Source organism: Canis lupus, chromosome 26, assembly GCF_048164855.1.
Source record: "Canis lupus baileyi chromosome 26, mCanLup2.hap1, whole genome shotgun sequence".
Classification (NCBI taxonomy): Eukaryota; Metazoa; Chordata; class Mammalia; order Carnivora; family Canidae; genus Canis; species Canis lupus.
The window spans coordinates 46,576,443-46,597,086 of NC_132863.1; the positions used below are offsets into that span (position 1 = coordinate 46,576,443).

Here is a 20,644-nt window from a genome sequence, read left to right on the forward strand (position 1 = left end):
ATAAACACATGCTTGTAAGATTGGTTAATCAACATGATTTTTACCATCAAAAGATCAAATAAGTCTTCTATCACATTTATAATGGCCTCATCTTTTGAATTTCCTCGACGGAGAATAATATCCTTGGATTTCTCAAACCATGCAACCATGTAAAAAAAGAAACATATATATTAGTTACTTTGAATTCAATTTTAATAACTTTAGAATGTACCTATCTCACATAAACAGTAAACTTAGGAATAAAGAAACATCAAAAATTAAAATATCAGTCCCCAAATTTATTTCTCAACTGTTTGAACCATTTATTAGAAAACATCAAAAATTAAAATATCAGTATTATATGAAAATATGTTTTTAAACTTCTCTGTTGTTTCTATTTTTGGAAACAAAAATTAAAATATCAGTATTATATGAAAATAAGTTTATGTTTTTAAACTTCTCTGTTGTTTCTATTTTTGGAAACTCACTATATTTTCCCATTGTTTAGATGGAAATGGATGAACTAATCCTAATTCTAGGCAGGAGATCTTTTTTTTTTTAAGATTTTATTTATTTATTCATGAGAGACACTGAGAGAGAGGCAGAGACACAGCCAGAGGGAGAAGCAGGCTCCATGCAGGGAGCCTGACGCGGAACTCGATCCCAAGTCTCAAGATCAGGCCCTGGGCTGAAGGCGGCACTAAACCGCTGAGCCACCTGGGCTCCCTTAGGCAGTAGATCTTTATTTCCCCCTTCAAATTCCTAGTCCAGGCACATTCATTAATAGATGAAAATATATTACCATCCTAAGTTAGATTATTCTGGCATTACTACTATTTGAAAAGTTTTGGTATTATTATACTTTAATTAATTCAGATATTTGAGCATGTACTACATCCCAGATACTGCTCTCAGCACTAGGTATACAGAGATGAACAAAACAAATAAAAATGAATATCCCACATTCTAGCATGGGAAATAGATAATAAACAACATCAAAAGAAAAAGGAAGTGAGACGGTAAACAGATAAGAGAAAATAAAGCAAGTAAAGGCTTCAGGGATCCTTATGGCCTTAAATTCATATGATGATTAAGGAGCCTATGTATAGAGTGTCTTTTTGATCTTTATCTTTGTAACATACAGCTCAAGTTACAAAAATACTTATCTAAAGTTTTATGTAAAGTCCCCAAATTTATTTCTCAACTGTTTGAACCATTTATTAGAAAACACACCTTGAATCATTTTTCCCTCATGTTAATATTACAAATCCCATACTTATCTTTTGGATCAGTCCTTGTTTTATCATAGTTAAAAGTCCAGCTTGCCCCAATATAGTGATATTTTTGCCACATCTTCCAAAAGAAACCAAAATGGTTGAAACTATTTGGATATCCTTTTTATTAAGCTCCTAAAACAAAAAAGATACACTTAAACATGTTAATACAAAATAGTGTGGCACTGGTACTGTCCTAGAAGCTATAATCCTCACAAATCCTGAAAGCTGCTATTATCATCTCCATATTGCAAAGTACAGAAGTGTGGTTGAGAGAAGCAAGGACTAAAGCCACCCAGCCTGTGAATGACAAACCTAACACAAATAGGCAGATTTGTATAAATTCAAGAACCTTTGGACTACAGTTCAATGAGTCAGTTACCTTCCATTCTAAAAAGTTCTATGTGTTTAACTAATGGAAATAAGAAATTTTTACTCAATCTTTTAGATTCATAACTGTCAGATACTGGGGGAGACTGTCAATCACTTTTTCTCCTGTATAAAAATGCCTTACATATGATAAATATCAAGTTCAGGGTTTTAGATCATTTTTGTTTGTTTAATTTTTGAAAGCTTCAGTCACTGTCCCCATAGCATGAAGAATATGCTGATAGGTTTTTCTTTTTTTTAAGAGTTGTTCAAACTTCAAACAGGTGAACTATTTTTCCTCAGTTTAGGTAACAGTTAATAATGGTAATGTTATGGAAACATAGCTTTTTGTATATTTTATTTATAAAATAGTAGTTTATTATTGGGACTCCTCAGATTTTTTTTAAAAATCTTATTTATTTATATAATATTATAATCAAGTTTACCATTTCTTCCAATAGAGTATTTTTTCCTAGAAAGGGAACTATTCAATAATTTTAACAATCATTCAACAAAAAGCAGTTATTTACCCTGCATATAAGGCCATCCAATTTGTGTAAAAACTGCTTGCTGCATTTAATCTTCACATCTTCACAAATATCAATTTGTAAAAGTGTTTTCAAAGGTTCGAAATCATTTTTTCTTAAAGCATCATCAATGCATTTTTCCAACTGCTAGAGAAATACAGTTAATGGCACAGAGATGGAATCAAAACCAAAATGAGTCACTGTATGCAGTCTAGTAATTCAAGAATTGTTTTTGCATGAAAATTCTCAGAAGAGCTTATATCAATTTACTTATTTAAAAAAAAGCTGTCAACTATTAAATTCGGAGTAACACAGAGATCAAGCTTTTTTGGTAATAGCAAGATTCTACGAAAAATATATATATACACACATATAGTCTACTAATTTTCCACTTCGTATCTTTTATTGTAAGTCATCATCACGTCAAGCTCCAAAAAGAAACTTATTAATGAAAGACGTAAAATAAACTTTATAAACTTTATAGTAACTAATACTAATGCCATGGATAAAACCCTAACACACCTATCAATTTCTTTTTAAGATTTTATTTATTTATTCATGATAGACACAGAGAGAGAGAGAGAGAGAGGGGCGGGGGGGGGGGGGAGGCAGAGACACAGGCAGAGGGAGAAGCAGGCTCCATGCAGGGAGCCCAACGCCCCCGGAGCCAAAGGCAGGCACCAAACAACTGAGCCACCCACCTATCGATTTCTTAATGAGATTTAAATAGTTTTTTAAAAATGCATAAAGACAGATAAAATCACTTTTGGAAATCATATCAATATAATTTAAGAATTACATATATAATTTATTATGTTATACATTTATAGCCTTTATAAAATACACCATTCTTACCAGTGAAGTATAACATCACTAATAAGGAATTTTTATACTATAATCCGATCACCAGATTTGGTGGTAAATTGCATACACATTAAATAGATATATTAAAACTTTTTATATTTAAATGTTTTTATCAAAATGCAACCTTAAATTTAAAACCCTGACATAAAAATATCCAAGCATAAATTATACATGAATCACTGCATAATTTTTTAATGTAAAAGGTATATGTAAATAATCAGCATCTTTCATACTTCATATATAACAGATTGTGAAAACAATCTATTAAAAATGAAAAAATAATGTTTTAACTTATTCTACTCTTGACCATTTCATAAAAATAAGTAAGCTTCATCTTTCCTAAAAATATAGCACTTAACACTCATAAATAAACAGAAGTGATTTTAGGAATTAAAATACTTCCTTTCTTTGGTCTAGGACTACATACCTGGAGATCTGGTCTTATAGGCATTTTGATTTAATATTACAACAGTAAGACAAAAGAAGCACCTGTAAAACAAAACATGCTTTTAGTATCTTACAATCTATTCTACGTTTACAGTTCAAAATCTTAAAACACATAAATAAGCACTGGTGCTTAAACCAAAGGCAATAAATAATTCCAAGTTCCTCACTGTTAATGAAATTACACACGTGAATCTGGTCAAGGAAGTTTCTGGAAGAAGGCCTGAAGATCATTTATTCAAGACTTCTCTTTTTATAGATTAAATAAATATTGAATGTCTTGCCAAAAGGTCACAATACTAGTTAGTGAAAAAATACAAACCTGGACCTCTCTCATTAGGTATAGGGATTCCTGCTGTATTTGTTCCAACTTTGGGGAAAGAAAAATAATCTTGAATTAGTGTATAAATGAAATTCAGGCTAGTAACATAATATTTAGGAAGGGGAGAATATGCAAATATATTGCCAAAGACCAGGCTATCTGAGAATAGGAGGAAAAGAAAACCTAAGCACATTGTCCCTTCCAAGAGGAATGGAAAAAAGGAATCAACAGGATTGATTAGCACCACCCGCCATTTTTTTTTTAAAGATCTTATTTATTTATATGAGGGAGCAAAAAAAGACAGAAAGAGAGAGTGAGAATGAGCAGGAAGAAGGGCAGAGGGACAGGGAAAAGTAGAATCTCCACTGAGCAGGGACATGCTGGCTTGATGCCAGGACCCTGAGATGAGGACCTGAGGAAAAGGCAGATGTTTAACCAACTGAGCCACCCAGGCACCCCAGCATCACCCACCATCTTAACAAAAGCATCTAACATTTTCAAATGTGATTTGGTCATTAACTCTATAAAGGAAAAGAAATATCATCTTTTCTAGACAATGTAACTGGGATAATTTAAAAATAATCTATATGATGAAGAGCTTTATAATAGAAACACTTGAAACCCAACATAGAACGGCAATTAATTAATCCAAGATGAATATAGAACTATGTTTTAATGAGAACAAGTAGTGTTAGTCACAGTCTACTTTCTTGCAGATGTGCTAGTAGAGAAATTTAAGGGCCAATAGGGCATACATATCAGGCAGACAAAAGGCATGAGTAAAAAAAATCTCTTGTATTTTCAGATTAACTCTAGGGAGAAAAATATCTGATTCCCCAGAGAAACATTTGTCTAAGGAACCAAGTCTATGTGCTCGCTTTGGCAGCGCATATACTAAAATTGGAACCAAGTCTAAAGGTGTTTTTACAGCATTGTCTTGAGTCGAAAAAGTACCCAGATAGGGGTTGGGAATGGAAGGGAAGGTGAAAAATGAATAAAATGTGATATATGATAATCAAATTTATAAACATAACAGATGAACCATAATTTTAGATATTCACAGTTAATTTTAAGTTAAATTAAAAATATGTTGCCAAACGATCCAAACTATGTAATGGCATTTATGTTAAAAATTGTCTTATTTATGATTATATATCTAGGTATAAGTATATACATATTTGCACGTGTGTGTGTGGTTGCGGGGAGAGAATGAGAGGGACGCTATTGGAGAGTTTATCAGCTCACTGGGGAGGAAGAGTAGTGAGTTGCACAGAACTGTAACTTGTTATTTGTGAAAGGCAAGCTTTATTTTTAATTTATGCTTACATGCCTTTTTAAAAGTACAGTAAATTCTTGCCAAAATACAGGTAAATGGGATACAAAACATGAGATCAGTAAAATGTAGATTGGACTACTGTTGAGGGGAAATGAAAATGACCAAAGCCAGCCTCCATAGTTAAGCAGTTGGAAAGCCCAGCTGCTCCATCCAAACTTATTCAGGGCCTACATGTGATTATGCCCCATCTGGTTGTGCTTGCCTGCTCTGGCCTATATACTAGAGGGGCAATTCTAGGTCCATGCTAGTTGGGAATTCCAATATACTGATAATGATTCCAAGATTTCTAAATAGCTGGTAGTCATTTTGTCATTTTGCCTGACTCAGAAAACTCTGACCCAGAAAATGCAGGGACCACTCTTTGGTTCCCCAATTCCAATGAAGGGGTTAACTTATTTTCTACTTGCTTCACTCTTTTTTTTTTTAAATTCTTTCCAAGCAATCACAGAAGATAGAAATTTAGGTTGCTTCTGTTTGAGAATGTCCTATCACACACTGTTATAAGATTTTAATATACACACACATGCGTGACACAGAATTGCTTCATGGATAGAAAATAGGAGAGGGGGGGAAAGGATATGAAAAGTATTATCTCAAATACAGGGGTAAGAAATAAGTACCTGAGGTCAACAACCAAAAGGGTGATTACTGAGAAACAACAGGCTAGAACCTCAAGTATCCACTACTGGCACTATTATCATAAGCCTGAAAATTAAGGGAGTAGCTGTCTGCAGGAGGGACTATTCCCTGGATGATAAGATACAGAATATTACAAAGGAATGAAATGATAAAATGTATACAAAGAGAAGTTGGGATATGAAGGAGAGATGCAGACATTCCAATATCTACCCAATAAGAATTCCAAAAATTACAAAAAAAAAAAATTGTGGGGTAGCAGTTGAATAATAGTCAAGCCAAGACCTTTCCTAAAATAAATGGAGACATCCACAAATTTAAAGAGTCCACTGAATCCCAAAGAAGACAAATTTTAAAAAGTACATCTACAACACTTTGAGGTTATTTCTTTATAATAAAGAGAAAACCTTAAGACACAAGAGCAAAAACAAAAGCATGCAAAAGAATAATCGATACCCTGTTCTTATAATAAATTAAGCTATCAGATACAAAGGTAGCTTCAAACTTCCCTGTACTTGGAAACTAAAATATGTTCTTTTGGACAGTCCACAAGATATAAAAAGATAGAAATTACTAAATATTTAACTGAATATGCATACATACAGAAATCTGTAGATGCAACCAAAACAATACTTAAAATGCAATTCCTAGACTTGGATAAATCTATTAAAACATGAGGAAGAGCCAGAGGTAGCCCAAAGTAACAGGGTCACAGGACCTCTAGATGGCAAAGTTATTAAACAAATACTTTAAAGTAATCATAAGTATGTGTACTTAAAGATTACTTAAAAAGAGAATGTTGGCAGAAAACTAGAAACTAGAGTGGGGAGTAAGGAAGGCCACAGAAAATTTGAAAATGAATCACATTATTTGAGAAACAAAAATAATAAAAAACAAAATTATTAAAAATAAAATGGAAAATATACATACATAAAATGAAAATTTTAGAATAGAAGCTATACCAGAAAAAAACTATCCAGAAAGAAACAAAGATACACAGAGGAGGGAGACAAGAATATAGAACAGCACAGAGGAGAAGTTATAAAGCCCTATGTATCTGTAACTGAAGTCCTTGGAGAGAGTGAATGGGGCAGAAAGAATTCCTAAGAAATGATGACAGAGGATTTCCCAAAACCAATAAAACATGTCAGCCTGTGGATTCAAAAAGCCGTATATGAAGCCCAGATAAAGAAAAAGAAAACCATCCCCAGGTGGACCACAGAAACTGCTGACAATCGAAGACAAAAACATTAAAAGCTGCCAGAGAGTAAAAGAGGGTTACTTTTAAGTAGCATCAATAAGCTGATACCTGACCAACGGGAACTATGAGAGCAGAAAACATAGAATAGCATCTTTGTAAAGTGCCTCAAGACTGGACTTAACCTACGTGTAGAACAGATGGACCTAACAGACATATACAGAACATTCCACTCAATATCTGCAGAATCTACATGCTTCTCAAGCACACATGGAACATTATCCAATGTAAATCATATGTTAGGCCACAAAACAAGTCTTAATTAAAAAAAACTGATATAAAGCATCTTTTCTGACCACAGGATATGAAACTAAAAATCAATTATAAGAAGAAAACCGAAAACTCTACAATTATGTGGTGATTAAACACGCTTCTAAACAACCAGCAAATCAAAGAATAAAAAAATACCTTGAGACAAATGATATGGAAAAGCAACATACCAAAAAATTATGGAATACAGTAAAAGCAGTTTTGAAAGATAAAGTTATAGTGAAAAATGCTTACAGTAAAAGAAAAAAGATCTTAAATAAACAACCTAACTTTACACCTCAAGGAACTGGAAAAAGAATAAAAAAACTAAGCCCAAAATTAGTGGAAGGAAGGAAATAACAAAGCTCAGAGTGGAAATAAATGACCCAGAGACAAAAATACAGTAGATCAACAAAAGTAAGAACTGGATTTCTAAAAAGATAAATAGACAAATCTTTAGCTAGAGTTAGCAAGAAAAAAAAAGAGGACTCAAAATCATAAATGAGAGAAACATTAGAATTAATATTACAGAAATATAAAGACAATGAATAATTACATGTCAATAAATTGGACAACCTAGAAGAAATGAAACCTAGAAGAAACATAAAAGCTAGAGAAATATAAGGCTGAATCATGAAAAAATAGAAAATATGAACATATAAGTCACTAGTATGGAGACTGTATCAGTAATCAAAAACCTCCCAACAAAGGAAAGTCCAGGACCAGATGGCTTCACTGATGAATTCTACCAAACATTTAGAGAAGAACTAAAACCAATCCTTCTCAACCTCTTCCCAAAAATAGAAGGAATACTTCCAATCTCACTTCATAAGTTAACATCATCCTGATACCAAAGCCAGACAAAGACACTAAAAGTACAAGACGTAAAAACAAAGAAAGAAAGGAATTACAAAGTGCTGAAAGAAAAACTACAAACTAAATCTATAGCCAGCAAAAATATTATTCAAAAATAAAGGGAAGAGGTTTAGAGGAAACATACCTCAACATAATAAAGACCATATATGAAAAATGCACAGCTAACATCATACTCAATGGTGAAAAACTGAGAGCTTTTCCCCTAAGAAAAGGAGCAAGACAAGGATGCCCATTCTCACTACTTTTATTCAACACAGTACTGGAAATCCTAGCCACAGCAATCAGAAAAGAAAAAGAAATAAAAGGCATCCAACTTGGTAAGGAAGAAATAAAACTCATTTTTTTTTTTTTTTGCAAATGAGAGGATACTATACCTAGAACACCATAAAGACTCCACTAGAAAACTACCAGAACTGATAAATGAATTTAATAAGGTCATAGATTTTAAGGTATACTACAGAGCTGTAGTAATCAAAACTGTATGGTACTGGCACAAAAAGAGACACATAGGTCCACAGAACAGAAAGCCCAAAAATAAATTCAGGATTAATTATATGGTTAACTAATGTATAACAAAGCAGACAAGAATATACAATGGGGAAAAAAGGCAGTCTCTTCAACAGATGGTGCTGGGAAAACTGGACAGCTACATACAAGACAATGAAAGTGGACTACTTTCTTACACTCTACACAAAAATAAATTCAAAATGGATTAAAGACCTAAATGTAAAATCGGAAACCATAAAAATCCTAAAAAAGAGCACAGGCAGCAATTTCTCTGACATCAGCCACAGCAACATCTTTCTAGATAGGTCTCCTAAGGCACAGAAAACAAAATAAAAAGTAAACTATTGGGACTACATCAAAATAAAAATTCTACACAGCAAACAACCAAAAAAACAAAGACAACCTACTGAATGGGGGAAGATATTTACAAATGATATATCTGATAAGGGATTAGTATCCAAAATACACAAAGAACTTATACAACACCGAAAAAAGATCCAATTTAAAAATGAGCAAAAAGGGAAAATTGGACATCCACATGCAGAAGAATGAAACTAGACCATTCTCTTACACCATACACAAAGATAAACTCAAAATGGATGAAAGATCTAAATGTGAGACAAGATTCCATCAAAATCCTAGAGGAGAACACAGGCAACACCCTTTTTGAACTTGGCCACAGTAAGTTCTTGCAAGATACATCCTCGAAGACAAAAGAAACAAAAGCAAAAATGAACTATTGGGACTTCATCAAGATAAGAAGCTTTTGCACAGCAAAGGATACAGTCAACAAAACTAAAAGACAACCTTCAGAATGGGAGAAGATATTTGCAAATGACTTATCAGATAAAGGGCTAGTTTCCAAGATCTATAAAGAACTTATTAAACTCAACACCAAAGAAACAATCCAATCATGAAATGGGCAAAAGACATGAAGAGAAATCTCACAGAGGAAGACATAGACATGGTCAACATGCACATGAGAAAATGCTCTGCATCACTTGCCATCAGGGAAATACAAATCAAAACCACAGTAAGATACCACCTCACACCAGTGAGAATGGGGAAAATTAACAAGGCAGGAAACAACAAATGTTGGAGAGGATGCAGAGAAAAGGGAACCCTCTTACACTGTTGGTGGGAATGTGAACTGGTGCAGCCACTCTGGAAAACTGTGTGGAGGTTCCTCAAACAGTTAAAAATAGACCTGCCCTACGACCCAGCAATTGCACTGTTGGGGACTTACCCCAAAGATTCAGATGCAATGAAACGCCGGGACACCTGCACCCCGATGTTTCTAGCAGCAATGTCCACATTAGCCAAACTGTGGAAGGAGCCTCGGTGTCCATCGAAAGATGAATGGATAAAGAAGATGTGGTTTATGTATACAATGGAATATTCCTCAGCCATTAGAAACGACAAATACCCACCATTTGCTTCAACGTGGATAGAACTGGAGGGTATTATGCTGAGTGAAGTAAGTCAATCGGAGAAGGACAAACAGTGCATGTTCTCATTCATTTGGGGGATATAAATAATAGTGAAAGGGAATATAAGGGAAGGGAGAAGAAATGTGTGGGAAATATCAGAAAGGGAGACAGGACATAAAGACTCCTAACTCTGGGAAACGAACTAGGAGTGGTGGAAGGGGAGGAGGGCGGGGGGGTGGGGGTGAGTAGGTGACGGGCACTGAGGGCGACACTTGACGGGATGAGTACTGGGTGTTATTCTGTATGTTGGTAAATTGAACACCAATAAAAAATTATTTTATTAAAAAAATAAAAATAAAAATGAGCAAAAAGTGTAGTAAACAGACATTTCTCCAAAGAAGACATACAGATGGCCAATAGACACATGAAATGATACTCAACTCATCATCAGGGAAATACAAATCAAAACCACAAGGAGATATTACCTCACAGCTGTTAAAATGGTGAAAATCAACAACACAAGAAACAAGTGTTGGTGAGGATCTGGAGAAAAAGGAAGTTTGTACACTGTTGGTGGGAATGCCAACTTGTGCAGCTACTCTGTACAGAGGTTTCTCAAAAAAAGTAAAAATAGAACCACCATTTGATCCTGTAATTATATTGCTGGGTATTTACCCAAAGAATACAAAAACACAAATTTGAAAAGATATATCCACCCCTATGTTTACTGCAGCATTATTTACAGTAGCCAAATTATGGAAACAGCTCAAGTGTCCATCAACAGATGGACACAGAAGATGTGGTGTATGTATATATAAATGTATATAATATACATAAATGTATATACATTTATATGTATACTATATATTATTATTCTTTTTTATGGCTGACTATATAGTGTGTATGTGTATGTGTATATATATGTGTGTGTGTGTGTGTGTATATATATATATATATATATATATAGGAATATTAGCCATAAAATGCATTCTTGCCATTTGCAACAACATGGAGGGATCTAGAGTATAATGCTAAGCAAAATAATTCAGCCAGAGAAAGACAAATACCATATGATTTCAATCATATGTGGAATTTAAGAAATAAACAAAGAAAAAAATCAAACAAAAAACAGACAAATATAGAGAACTGTTGGTTACCAGAGGGAAGGAGAGTGGGGGAGATAGGTGAGGTGAAATGGATTAAGGTTACACTTAATGTGATAAGCACTGAGTAATTTATAGAACTACTGAATCCCTATATTATATATCTAAAACTAATATAATTCTGTACATTAATTATACTAAAATTTAAATATTTTTTTAAAGAGAAACCACTCAGTATACCATTTTATTCTCTCTCTCTCTCTTTTTTTTTATGATAGTCACACATAGAGAGAGAGAGAGGCAGAGACATAGGCAGAGGGAGAAGCAGGCTCCATGCACCGGGAGCCTGACGTGGGATTCGATCCTGGGTCTTCAGGATCGCGCCCTGGGCCAAAGGCAGGCGCCAAACTGCTGCGCCACCCAGAGATCCCTAAAATTTAAATATTAAAATAAAGTAAAAAGGGAAAGAATAATCCCATTTAATATTAAAATATATTACAAAGTCACAATTACTACAGTGTTAAAAACAGGAAATAAATGGACTGATAAAACAGAAGAGAATCCAAATGCATACCCAAATGTATATTGTAAGTTCATGTATACATAGAACTTTATAAATCAGAGGGAAAAAGGTAAACTAGTTGATAAACAGTATTAGGAAAATGACTCAGTATATGAAAAAAATTAGACTTCTATTTTCCATATTCACAAAAATAAACTATTATCTCTCCTACACACACACACAAACACACACAATTTTATTAAGGAGCACACAGGAATCTTTATTAACTCAGAATCCACCACCGGCAAGTCCTATAATTATGACCAAATACATTCATTCTTGTAACTCACAACTTTCAGAGAAAAGGGGACTTCAGTTAATTATGCTATTCTGTTTATTTAGTAGATGTTAGAAAACTTCTATTAAAAAAAAAAAAAAAAAGTCAGGGCACCTGGGTGGCTGAGTCAGCTGGGCAACTGGCCCTTGATTTCAGCTCACATCCGATCTCATAAGTTGCTGGATCAAGATCCCCTTTAGGCTCCATGCTCATCAGGGAGTCAGCTTGGAGATTCTCTCCCTTTGCCCCCTCCCCCCAGCTGGCTGGCTGGCTCTGGCTCTCTCTAAGGAATAAATCAATCTTTTTTTTTTTTTTTGAATAAATAAATCTTTGAAAAAAAAAAGTTTAAGGGGAAGAGGAGGCCAAAACAATGCTAAGAAGGTTGCAGGTTGTGCCAATACTGACTGACATTTTCTCTATGCTTAAAATGGAAATAGCATTTGAGAAACCTAAGTACTCAGGTATGAAAAAAGACATTAATTCACTGTCAAATCCTTCCTCTTGCAGAGCAAAAATATAGTTGCTTCTTGCATAATGAACAACTGCTTCCTAATAGTGCCTATTGTCCTCTTCCTTTTCTTTGCATTCCAACTTGTGGTTCTGGAAGTACTAGCAACCTAGTGCACAGTATTAGCAACAATTGCACATGGTGACTGAGGAACATTTTATAGTTCTAAGCAATTCACAGTATTCTTTGACTTGTACACATGTAAATCTAGACATAAACAGCATGGACACAGTATGGATTCTATAATGGCAGAGGTCAAGTAAACACTAGAATGGTGACTAAGTTTATTTTTATAAAATTATTTAATACATTTTATTTAAAATAGTTTATTATTGAAATAATTTTATTTAAGATTAATGTTCATTAATAACTATTTTATCTTAATCTTAGGAGAATATTTAATATTACAAAAAATTTTAAGAGGAAAATTTTTTTTTTTTTAAAGTAGGCTCCATATCCAGCTTGGAGCCCAATTCCGGGCTTGAACTCATGACCCTGGGATCTAGAACACTTAACTGACTGAGCCACCCAGGTGCCCCTAAAGGAAAAATATTTTTATACTATTTCACATTTTTGATGAAAATATACTCAAATTAGTAGATTTAAAATACAATTACATATTGCTTTAATCCTTAAATCATACTGCCAATAGAACACAAACGTAAAAGTCTTGATTGTAATACATTTGCTGATTTATCTAAAATTATGGAACATATACTAATTTCTGACTTTATAGGTAGATATTTTATTACTTATCCAAAATTCACCAATCATAAATATCACAAGTGAATTCAATGCTTTTATATTCTGACAATATTCAGTCATGAAAACAGTTCTACACATACTGGCTTACACCATACTGCAATGAAGGTATGTTTGTAAAGCTAAAGACTCCTATTATTTCACAATTTGAAAACTCGACTAAAAAGTTTAAACACTTAACACATATTTTAGGGACACCAGTGTGTACTCTCTTCCTAGGAACAGCGACTGCGGGGGGCAAGTACCCCTACGTCCTGATGCTTTTCTGTCTTCACAACTAAAATAAAGTGAATTTGGATTTAACAAGGTAATTTCCGAAGACATGAAATACTGCACGAATCACTTATGGCCAAGAGGCACAAAGAAAGCTGATCAGCTGTTCCCAGACAACCGTCCTGCAAGAAGTCGGCTGAGGAAAAGGAAAACTATCAGGCACACAGGCCGACTGGAAGTCAGCAAAACTAGACCACCCAGTGACTCCTCCCTCCCTCCCAAGGCTGGGTGCACACTGGCTCCCAAAGAACCAGAAAGTCGGCACCCTTCACTGAACGGGTCACGCAGGTGCAGAAGGAGACAAAGCGGCACAGTCGTCTACAATGAGAGAACAGGCTGACAGACCCTCGCGAGGCGCCACGCAACACAACAGGGACGACAGAGAAACGCACGCAGACGGACACTTATCCAGGTCCAGGGCACTGGGAGCTGGGACCCCGGGGCTACTCAGGGGAAACCTGCCCGTGTGCAGGCTCCGGGGACGAGCGAAGGTCGAGGCAGCCAGCAGGTGCACCCCCGCCCCCTCCCCGACCCCTGCAAGCGGACCAGCACAGGGCCCCCTCCACCCCTGCACCCACGGCAGACGGCAGGTGCACACCCCGGACCCCGGAGCCAAGCGGACCAGCACAGGGCCCCCACCACCCCTGCACCCACGGCAGACAGCAGGTGCACCCCCCGACCCCGGAGCCCAGCGGACCAGCACAGGGCCCCCACCACCCCTGCACCCACAGCAGACAGCAGGTGCACCCCCGCCCCCTCCCCGACTCCTGCAAGCGGACCAGCACAGGGCCCCCTCCACCCCTGCACCCACGGCAAACGGCAGGTGCACCCCCGCCCCCGGAGCCAAGCGGACCAGCACAGGAGCCCCCTCCACCCCTGCACCCACGGCAGACGGCAGGTGCACCCCCGCCCCCCCGCCCCCGGAGCCCAGCGGACCAGCACAGGACCCCCTCCACCCCTGCACCCACAGCAGACGGCAGGTGCACCCCCGCCCCCCCGCCCCCGGAGCCCAGCGGACCAGCACAGGACCCCCTCCACCCCTGCACCCACAGCAGACAGCAGGTGCACCCCCGCCCCCTCCCCGACTCCTGCAAGCGGACCAGCACAGGGCCCCCTCCACCCCTGCACCCACGGCAAACGGCAGGTGCACCCCCGCCCCCGGAGCCAAGCGGACCAGCACAGGACCCCCTCCACCCCTGCACCCACGGCAGACGGCAGGTGCACCCCCGCCCCCCCGACCCCGGAGCCCAGCGGACCAGCACAGGGCCCCCCAACCACCCCTGCACCCACGACTCGCATTCACACGCGCTGCCCTCCCTCCTTCCCTCCCGCGGTCCCGGGGCGGGGGAGGGGGCAGCCGGCCCAGCGCAGCGGAATCCGGGACCCGCGGGCGCAGGAGCAGGTGGGAGCGCCGCAAGCCCCGCCCACCCCGAGCCCCAGCCAATCGCGGGCGGCGGGGGCGGGGGCGGGGGCGGGGCCGGAACCTCCTCTCCGGCCGCCGGAGCCCGCCCCGGCCCGCCCCGGCCCGCCCCGCCCCCGGCCTGCCGCTCCCGCCACACCCCGCCCGCCACACCCGCCTCCCCTGACCCGGGAAGGCGCCGCGCGGTGCGGAACCGGCCCCGCACCCCCGAGATCGGCTCGAGGCCCGCCCGGCCCGCCCGCCCGAGTCGGCCCCTCAGCCCCGCCTCCGCGCCGCCCAGGCCTCTCCACAACGGCTCCGCTCAACCGTCGGGGGCGGCGGGGGGCTGGCCATCCCGTCTGTCTGCCCGCCCGTCGCAGCCGGAGGCCACAGCCCCGCAGCCCCACCGTCAGGGAGCCCAGCCTCGACGCCCGGCCCACCTGGGGCTGGAAGAGGCCTCCGCGCCGGGCCCCAGGAGCCGCCGTCACGACCGCCGCCTCGCGTAGCGCCTCCGGCCTCGACTCCCGCCACGGCTCCTCAGACGGCCGACAGGGGGCGGGAAGCGTCCGCCCAATCAGCGCCGCGTGCGGTGGGAACGACGTCCAATCAGCGCAGCCCGCGGGCCAGGCTCCGCCCCTCGCACGCGACGGCCGCGCAGGGGTCTCCCGAGGCTGGAGCCAGGGGCGCCGCGGTGGGCGTGGCCCGGGGCGGGGCCCCAGAGGAGGCCCAGGCATCCCCTGCACGGCCCTCCCGCGGTGCGGACGCGCCCGGCTGCCCCGACTTGCCTCTCTGCAGGGCGCCGACGGGCACCCTGGCCTGCCCAAGGGCACCCTGGAGGTTGGCGGCTGGGCGGGGCCGCAGAGACCCGGGTCACTGGGAGAACCTGCGAGGACTGCGAACCAGATGAGGCCGGTCCCCACTGAGCCCTGGCCCCGCCCACTGCTGCCCGGCCACGCCCCCTCGAGGCCACGCCCCCACCCGGGTTTCCTAGAAGCAGGGGATGCTGTGCGGGCGGGGGGCGGGGGTGCCTCCTGCCCTAATTAGCTAAACCCCAGACTCCTGGGGGACATTAGGCTGCGGCCATGCAGATGTGGTACTGCGCACAATCATCATCAGGATAGGCCCAGGCTTTTTAGAGCATTTCCATTTAAAGTATCAGTTTAAATAACAAGATCAGTGGACATGTCTGTGGTCTAAAATATGAAGCAATTCAGAAACGGATACAGCGGACAAGCACCCTGAACTCGTCTCATCTTGCCACTTTTTAGTAGAGAAGAAAAATGATAATCTTTACTGTTTCATGTGTCTGGAAAGCATGGGGATGGGTTAGTAAAGCACCACATGGAAGATAAAAGCAGATCATCTTATTTGAATTGTTTTTATTTTTTTTAATTGTTTTTAAATAGGGTTTTGGAGTATGGTGTTAGATGGAAAAGCTTTATCAATCAATCATAATTGGACTTACAATTAAAGTTAACAAGCACATCCTGTCACAGGGCCGAGCATGTGGACTTTGGTACAGGTTTCAATGCTGACTCTGCTGCTCACGGGCTGTGGGTCTTTAGAAGAATTACTAAACCTCTCTGAGCATCAGTCTCATCAGCTGACAGGGATATTATCTACTGGGTAATTTTCGGAGTTAAATGAAATCAGCCACATGCAGTACCTATCACTGTGAGCAAGCAAGAATGAGTGCACAATAAATGTAATCCACGTTAATTTCCTCCCCCTGCGTGCCAGGCTTTGTACTGGGTGAGGGGCTCAATCCACATTCATGACTCCTTACACAGCATCCAGCAAGCATTGAGAGAAGTGGAATCACTATCCCATACCCCACGTTCCCTTAGAGCTTTTTGTCAGATGTTAACACTGACCTGGCATAAAAGATTGCATTTCAGTTTCTCAAAGACATAACACAACTGTGATGCTAAAGCTGAGTCCTACAGTTTTCCTTTTTTGGCAAAGGCACTAAATTTGAGAGTGTTTTGGGAAGAATAAGACTCATGTCTGCAATGATTTAAGCAAGAAGTTTCTTAAGTCTTATTTCTAGAATTAGACCACAAGAAAGACACACCTCAGATGATAATTTATCCACATACTTTAATACTTAGGCTTTAGTAAAATCATCTTAAATGACCTTAAAATATGTTTGGGGAGACAACCCCCACAATTGCACAATCCACTGCAAAATTTTAACAGCTAAGCAATATAGCCATTTTAGGATCTGAAAGCTCTCCTTAAGCTGAACTTTATCAACTTCTTTATCAACTAGGCAGGTATATTTAAGTTCTTAAATTTTTAAATGTTGATTTTTTTTAAAGGCACGTTGAGGTTCTCTTAATATTGAAGATAAAACATTTACTGTATATTCCATGACCAGAACCTTTTTGACAAGTGACTTTCACAAGGGCAAGATTCTTTACATGCCTTTACACAACAATACATTTGGCAGCTCTAACTCTTATACCTGAATGCTCTGGACAATTGTCTTGCACTCTGGGCTGGGGCCAAGGACACAACAGCCAAGGCTCTTTCAGGCTTGCTGACCTAATTGGACAGTTTATGAAACAGCAGGAAATGGAACCAGGCTTCCACTCTGTCTTGCATGTCAATGTAGTACACAGTGCTAATAGCCAAAGGTTCAACTGAATCACAATACTTTAAATCAAAATTCAGTGTTCTTACTATCAAAAAGTACCAATGAAAGTCATTCCTCTTCTTGGAATTTTACAAACACAGACGTTGCAATTATAAAAACAAATTGGTTAAAAGGTAAAGCATATCTTTGACATACTGATTTGACAAATGGTATTAAGTGTTCAAAAATCCAGAGTTAATTCACTGGTGACAGTGATCACAAATTAATCACACTGGTTTCAACTGTTATCAGAACCAAGAGTCACAAGTTGAAGGCCTTATTCATTCTGGATGGGTTTTCCATATCGCAGTGCTAGCACCTGCTGCCAGACCACCACTCAGCACCAAAAGAAGTCATCAGCGCCTTGCTGGGAGTTTTAAGTCATCGTGGCATCCAGCAGGGGACAAAGGCCTTGACTTCTTGGTTGGAGATAAAATAAAAAATAAAAAATAAAAAACATAAAGAAAAGCATTTAACATTTTAAAAACTGGGGGGGAAAAGTCCAGATAATATTAGAAACTCTATCTGAAGGCACAAAGAATAAAGTTGGCAGGTAGCTGATAAAACTGGGTATATATAAAAACAATTTAAAACTATTAAAAAGTATAAATACTGGTGATTTTTCTTTCCAGGGCTCCAGCTATTGATGAAAACACCTGCCAGTTCCACTTGATAACCTGACTTCTGAAATATCCTGACCCTTAAGCAGACATAAGAGTCACCTTAGTCATCAAAAAAGGTAACTGCAAAGAGCATTGCTGCCTGACATTTTTCTATAGAGTTGTCTGAAAATTGAAATAACTTAAGGCAGGATTCCTCAAAATGTTTAGGTAGCCTCAAACCTAAACAGAATGGCCTGGTAACATGCAGATACATTAATTACCAAACACAAAGAAGGAGAGCACAGGAAGTAAGAGAAGAGAGTGCAAGAGAAGGGACTGTTTTGGTAGTTTTCAAAGTCTAGCTTTTTCCCCACCTTCCTCGGCTCTTGGCGTAGAAGACACACGGCCTAATAAGCAGGGCAGCCTGAACTCCCAGGAATGGCTGTGTGATGACCGATGAGGCATACATTTCTTGCCTATTAATAGTTTCCCACTGTTCGAAGTCTACAGACATTGGCAAGCAAACCTAGTCTCAGGTTTTCCTTGTCCCAAGGCAGAAATGCCTCAAGGGACGGTGATGGGAGTCACACCGTACATTCTGTTTACGATGGGTACAAACACACAAGACTGACTTATATTCTAGCTCGTTAAATCCAGACTGTTCCTGAGAAAGCATCCAACAAGGGTAAAATGTTCCAACACCACAATGGCAATAAATAACGACTACATTTACAAAGACCCAATCAGGACACATGCAAAAGTCACAGGCTTTCGTAGCAGGAGGATGCGTCTTTCCAAGAAACCAACCAATCAACCAACCAACCAACCCACCCACCCACCCACTCACCCCGCCTAGGCCCTCTCCAGAGGGGCCAACACCGCCATGCATCCTCCGCCCACCCAGCACCCTCCCCCGGCGCATTATACCACGGCCTTCTGGCCACCTGAGGCTACTCTTTAGACCTAGGGACACAGACGTTTCAAGTAGACGATGGAAAGGGCCACAGCCTGGGGGCCTTGGAGCAGAAGCTGAAGTCAGAAGGCCCAGGCCGTGGGGGGGGGAACAGTCACCGCCAGGATGGGGGAGCCCAGCGACGAGGCCCCCGCGGCTGGGCTCGAGGGACGCCCTCAGATGAAGTGGATCCAGCTCTCCTCGCACTCCCCGCGAGGCATGTGCAGCGCGTGGTTGCGGCACGTGAGGCTGTAGTCGCGGCCGTGGTTGTTGTCCCAATACTCGGCGCCCGCCACCCGGTAGCGCAGCGCGAAGTGCACGCGGGAGCCGAGCGCCAGCAGGAAGGGCGGCACCGGGAAGCCGAAGGCGAAGACGTCCTCTGTGCCCCCGGCGCCCGCCGGGCCGCGCCACCGGGCCACCGCCTCGTGCGCGCTGCGCCAGTCCGAGAAGGTGTAGCGCACCGCCACCTGCTTCTCGAAGGCCACGTTGCGCACGCGCACTGTGCCGCTGATGCCCAGGTCCGAGCAGGTGACGCGCTCCAGGCAGATGAGCCGCTGCGCCAGGCGCTCGGCGAAGTCGGCGGCCTCGATGGGCGGCGGGAAGTCGGGCACCAGGCACTGCAGGGTGAACTCCAGGTCCTGGCTGCTGCAGCACAGGTCCGAGTTGATGGCGAGGCGCGACAACACGTGCAGCGGCACGGCCGGGTCCTCGCCCGCGTTGAACACCTTGACCTGCGCCAGCTCCAGGCCCAGCGCGTCGGCGAAGCGCACGCGGAGCTGCCGGCTGCAGCCCGGGCGGCACGCGGCCCCCGACGCGCCCCCGGCCTTCTGGCGGCGCTCGGGCGAGCTGGGCAGCGAGCGCGCCCGCCGCAGGATGATGGGCCGCAGGCGGGGGTCGCAGCCGGACGGCGCGGGTGGCGGCGGCGGCGCGCGGCCCGGGCTCCCGGGGGGCCTGCAGGGCCGCGGCTCGGGGGCCGCGCCGCCGTCCAGGTCGGAGACGCAGCTGAGGCTCCGCGGGGCGGGCTTCCGGGCCCCGGGGCCGGAGGGCAGGGCCGCCGAGCCCCAGCCTCCGGACATGGCCCGTCCGGCCGTCGGGCGGCGCCGGGCCCCCGCGCCCGCTACCCCGGGGTCCCCGCCGAGCTCCGCAGTCCCCAGCGGCCGCCGCAACCGCAGCCTGCGGGGAGCCCCCGGCCCCGGCCCCGCGGCCCCCGAGTCCGCGCGCAGGTCTTCCGCTTCTTGCAGCCGGAGTGGAGCTGCAGAGAGACGCGCGCTGTCTCCGGGGGAGGCTCCTCCGGACCCCGCACCCCCGGCCCGGGGAGCGCAGGGCGGGCGCCTCCCTTCGGCTTCCGCGGAGGTCCTGGGGGGAAGGCTGCGCGGGCGGAGCCGCCCCTCCCGCCTCCCCGCCCGCCGCCTTACTTACATGGCTGCAAGTCGGGGCGCAGCTTCCCGGAGAGCCTGCGCCCCGCCCCCCGTGACGCCGCGCGCCCGCCCCGCCGCC

At 42.6% G+C, this 20,644-nt stretch overlaps 2 protein-coding genes across 11 annotated transcripts in view; both read right to left on the reverse strand.

Annotated features, from left to right (window-relative positions):
- Window positions 1–20,583, reverse strand: part of SYCP2 (synaptonemal complex protein 2) — a 78,070-nt gene extending 57,487 nt beyond the window's left edge. For 4 of the 10 annotated variants that reach the window (XM_072801625.1, XM_072801622.1, XM_072801624.1 and 1 more), the window contains exons 1-5: window positions 15,396–15,530; window positions 3,441–3,502; window positions 2,153–2,296; window positions 1,258–1,388; window positions 45–147 (exon numbers count right to left, since the gene is read on the reverse strand). In XM_072801625.1, the coding sequence (XP_072657726.1) occupies window positions 45–147; window positions 1,258–1,388; window positions 2,153–2,296; window positions 3,441–3,464 (402 nt within the window). In that variant the 5' untranslated portion in view covers window positions 3,465–3,502; window positions 15,396–15,530. Of the gene's footprint in view, window positions 1–44; window positions 148–1,257; window positions 1,389–2,152; window positions 2,297–3,440; window positions 3,503–15,395; window positions 15,536–20,566 lie in introns of those variants that run through there. The other 6 variants (XM_072801618.1, XM_072801621.1, XM_072801616.1 and 3 more) reach the window with 4 other exon arrangements.
- Window positions 19,041–20,560, reverse strand: PPP1R3D (protein phosphatase 1 regulatory subunit 3D). Its single transcript, XM_072801631.1, has one exon. The coding sequence runs from the start codon at window positions 20,221–20,223 to the stop codon at window positions 19,324–19,326; it is 900 nt and encodes a 299-aa protein (XP_072657732.1). The 5' UTR covers window positions 20,224–20,560; the 3' UTR covers window positions 19,041–19,323.
- Window positions 20,584–20,644: the final 61 nt, after the last annotated feature.